The sequence below is a fragment of the Nothoprocta perdicaria genome, unplaced genomic scaffold (genome assembly GCF_003342845.1).
Source record: "Nothoprocta perdicaria isolate Ctin4 unplaced genomic scaffold, notPer1 scaffold_398, whole genome shotgun sequence".
Classification (NCBI taxonomy): Eukaryota; Metazoa; Chordata; class Aves; order Tinamiformes; family Tinamidae; genus Nothoprocta; species Nothoprocta perdicaria.
Window position 1 is genome coordinate 352,831 of NW_020455641.1, and position 3,591 is coordinate 356,421.

The 3,591-nt window shown below is 69.7% G+C and overlaps 2 protein-coding genes across 2 annotated transcripts in view; both read right to left on the reverse strand.

The window, feature by feature from the left end:
• AAAS (aladin WD repeat nucleoporin) overlaps positions 1 to 1,161 on the reverse strand; it is a 6,611-nt gene extending 5,450 nt beyond the window's left edge. The window contains exon 1 of the mRNA XM_026045064.1: positions 1,052 to 1,161. Coding sequence (XP_025900849.1) covers positions 1,052 to 1,159 — 108 coding nt within the window. The 5' untranslated portion in view covers positions 1,160 to 1,161. The remainder of the gene's footprint in view (positions 1 to 1,051) is intronic.
• Positions 1 to 3,591, reverse strand: part of LOC112952280 (zinc finger protein 239-like) — a 108,944-nt gene that overhangs the window by 104,793 nt on the left and 560 nt on the right. The window contains exon 2 of the mRNA XM_026045101.1: positions 3,294 to 3,584. Within this exon, the coding sequence (XP_025900886.1) occupies positions 3,294 to 3,584 (291 nt within the window). The remainder of the gene's footprint in view (positions 1 to 3,293; positions 3,585 to 3,591) is intronic.

Consider the following 3,591-nt stretch of genomic DNA (forward strand, 5'->3'; position numbering starts at 1 on the left):
GCCGGGGGTATCAGGGTGTTGTTGGGGGGCAGGAAGGGGGTGTTGGAGGCTGCAGAAAGGGAGTGTGGCGGGTGGGGGGTGCCAGGGGCTGCAGGAACGGGGTGTCACAGGGCGGGAAGGCGGTGTCAGGCGGCAGGAAGGGGGTGCTGGGTGTTGCCAGAGGTGTCAGGGTGTTGTCAGGGGGCGGCAGGAGGGGGTGCAGGTGTTGCAGGGGTGCCGGGTGTTGCAGGGTGTCAGGGTGTTGTCAAGGGGCTGCAGGAAGGGGGTGCCAGGTGTTGCGGGAGTGCTGGGTGCTGCCGGGTGTTGCGGGGTGCCGGGTGCTGTCAGGGGGTGCCGGGTGTTGCAGGGTGTCGGGTGTCACGGGGTGCCGGGTGCTGTCAGGAAGGGGGTGCGGGTGTTGCGGGGTGTCACGGGGTGCGGGTGTTGTTGGGTGCGGGTGTTGCGGGGTGTCGCGGGGTGCGGGTGTCATTGGGTGCGGGTGTTGCAGGGTGTCATGGGGTGCGGGTGTTGCGGGATGTCGCGGGGTGCGGGTGTTGCGGGGTGTCGCGGGGTGCAGGTGTCGCGGGGTGCCGGGTGCTGTCAGGAAGGGGGTGCGGGTGTTGCGGGGTGTCACGGGGTGTGGGTGTCGTGGGGTGCGGGTGTTGCGGGGTGTCGCAGGGTGCGGGTGTTGCCGGGTGTTGCGCGGTGCAAGGTGTCGCGGGGTGTCATGGGGTGCCGGGTGCTGTCAGGAAGGGGGTGCGGGTGTTGCGGGGTGTGGGTGTCGTGGGGTGTGGGTGTCGCGGGGTGTCACGGGGTGCTGGGTGCTGTCAGGTGTCGTGGGCTGCCGGGTGCTGTCAGGAAGGGGGTGCGGGTGTCGCGGGGTGCGGGTGTCGTGGGGTGCGGGTGTTGCCGGGTGTCGTTGGGTGCCAGGTGTCGCGGGGTGACACGGGGTGCCGGGTGCTGTCAGGAAGGGGGTGCAGGTGTTGCGGGGTGTTGCAGGGTGCAGGTGTCACGGGGTGTCGCGGGGTGCCGCGGGGTGCCGCGGGGTGCGGGGACGGCGCCGCGCTCTCACGTGTCCCGGCAGCGGCGCGGGCCGCCCGCACACCAGCGCGTTGTTGCTCTCGTACAGGGCGACGTGGCCGGGGGGCGGCGGCGGCGGGAACAGGCCCAGCGAGCACATCGTGGGGCTGCGGGAGCGGCGGCGCTGGGGGGGGCCCAAAGGCTCGCCCCAAAACCCCCCGCCCCCCCCAAACCGGCTCCCCTGCCACCCCCACAGCCCTCGGGGCTGCCCCCGCCCCCAAAACCCGCGGAATTGCCCCCAAAATCCGCCCCCGCCCCCGGCGGCCCCCTCACCCCCTTCGCGCTTCCCGCCCCGCTCGCGGGCGCCGACGGGAGCCCGCGCGGGACAATCCTCGCGAGGGACGATCCGCGCCTGCGCGCGCACCACCCCCGGCGGGGGGGGCTGGCCCTGTGGGGGGATTTAAAGGGGCCGCGGCGGCGGCGGCGCCCTCGGCCCCCGTAACAGCGGAGAGCATCGGCTCGCGCAGGACGTTGCCCTTTTAAGAGCTGCGGCGCGCCCGCGCGTGGCGGGAATCGCGCGCGTGGCGGCCGCGCGGGACACCCCCCCCGTCGCGGGACCCGCGGTCCCCGGAGTGGGGTCCTGGGGGCGCCCTGGGACCTCGCACCGCGCTCTCCCCCCCGCACCTCATGCACTGGTGGGAGCCTGGGCAGGGGGTCCCATGGGTGCCCCCCGCGCCGCGTCCCACGCACCCCCCCATTGCACCCGCGGTGGATCCCGTGGGTGCCCGTGGGCGCTGGGTGCGCCCCCCGCTCCTTCCCCCGCTCTCCCTTGGAGCCCTCCCAGCTCCTCTTCTTGGGATCTCATTTTCCTTCCCTCCATCCTTTTTTTTCCTTTTTTTTTTTTCGGCTTGCTTTTATTATATTTATCTCTGTATTTTCCTTAGCGGCCGCAGAAGTTATTTTAATTTTTTCAGGATATTAAATAAACGCTCTGGCGGAGGGGGCTGCGGCGGGAGGCCCTGCATTCCTCTGCCGTTACGGAGCGCGCGGGCTTTGATAGGAGACAACGATTTGGACGGCGCCGGTCGCTGGAAGCCACCGGAGCCACCGCAGGCCTGGCTGGGCCTCAGCGCCTTCCCGGGGGGAGCCACCGTTTTGGGGGAAAACCCCCTGGATCGAGGCGGCATGTCCCGATGGGGAGGGGGTGGGTGTCCCCCAGCTCCGGCTGCTCCTTGTGCCTCAGTTTCCCCTTTCCACATGGGGGCTGCATCCACCCCGCCGCCGGCCATGCGAGGTCCCCGGCCTTGGGGACGTCGCGGGGGGACGGAGGGGGGCCGGCGGCGCGAGGCCACCGCGGCGGCGGTGACTCAGCGGCGGCGGTGGCCGCGGCTGCACACGTGGCCCGGCCACGCTGGCGCGCGGGGACCCGCTTCCCGCTGCTGGCGCCGGCCCCCCCCGCCTCCACATCGCGTTTTTTTTTCCCTTCCTGGGTTTGTTTTTTTTTTTTCCCTTCCTTTTCTTGCATTTTGCAGAAAAAGCCAGAAAAGCCCCAAGCGGCAGCGCTGGGGAAACCGAGGCAGGAGCGGGAGGTGCCAGTGGTAGCCTCGTCCTGGGGACGCAGGGCGCATGGGGACCCAGTGGCAGGGGGACATGGAGATGGGGGACATGCGCACCATGGGGGGTAGGGGACGCAATGGGGACACGGGGGATGTGGGGACGCGGGCATGGGAGCGATAGGGAGTGAGTGACACCAAGATGAGGGCTCTGGGGACACGTGGATGGGGATACAAGGACACAGGAATGGGGCTTGGGGACACAGGGACACATGGAAGAGGCCGGCGTCACTTGCCTTTAATTCCTCATAATTCCCTTTATTGAAAGTGATTGGGGGGGGGCAGCCAGCTCAAACGGGGGCGGTTGTGGGGGGGACATTAGTGCCTAATGACCCATGAGAGAAGGGGGGGGTAACGAGGTGGAGGGGGAACCATCCGGGGGGCCCCATCCCCATCCCTGAGCTGTGCGCGAGGCGAAAAGGGGGGGACCCCCCAAAACCAACCAACACCCGCCCGCGGCCACAGGCACCCGGGCGCTCCCGCCGCCTCCGTGGCATAACTTAAAGGCATAAATTACAAGGGAGCCGGGCGGCCCAATAAATATCCCCGGCGCGGAGGAAGAGGAGGGCGAGGAAGAGCTCAGATCTCCAGCAGGCTGCCGGGCTCGGGGCTGGGCGGCTCCTTGGCGGCGGTGGCCGGCGCCTCGGGGGCCGGGGGGGTGTCGGTGCCGGGCGCCTTGGCCTCCCCGTGGGTTTTCTGGTGCTTGGAGAGGTGGTCGGAGCGGGTGAAGCGCTTGTCGCACAGCAGGCAGGTGAACTTCTTCTCGCGCGTGTGGCTGCGCACGTGGCGCTCGAGCTCGTCGGCGCGCGGGAAGCGCTTGCCGCAGAAGAGCCAGTTGCAGACGAAGGGGCGCTCGCCCGTGTGCCAGCGCAGGTGCGCCTTGAGGTGCGACGCCTTGCCGTAGACCTTGCCGCAGCCCGGGATGTGGCAGCTGTGCAGCGGCTTCTTGCGGGCGCCCGCGGCGCCCAGGCGCTCCAGC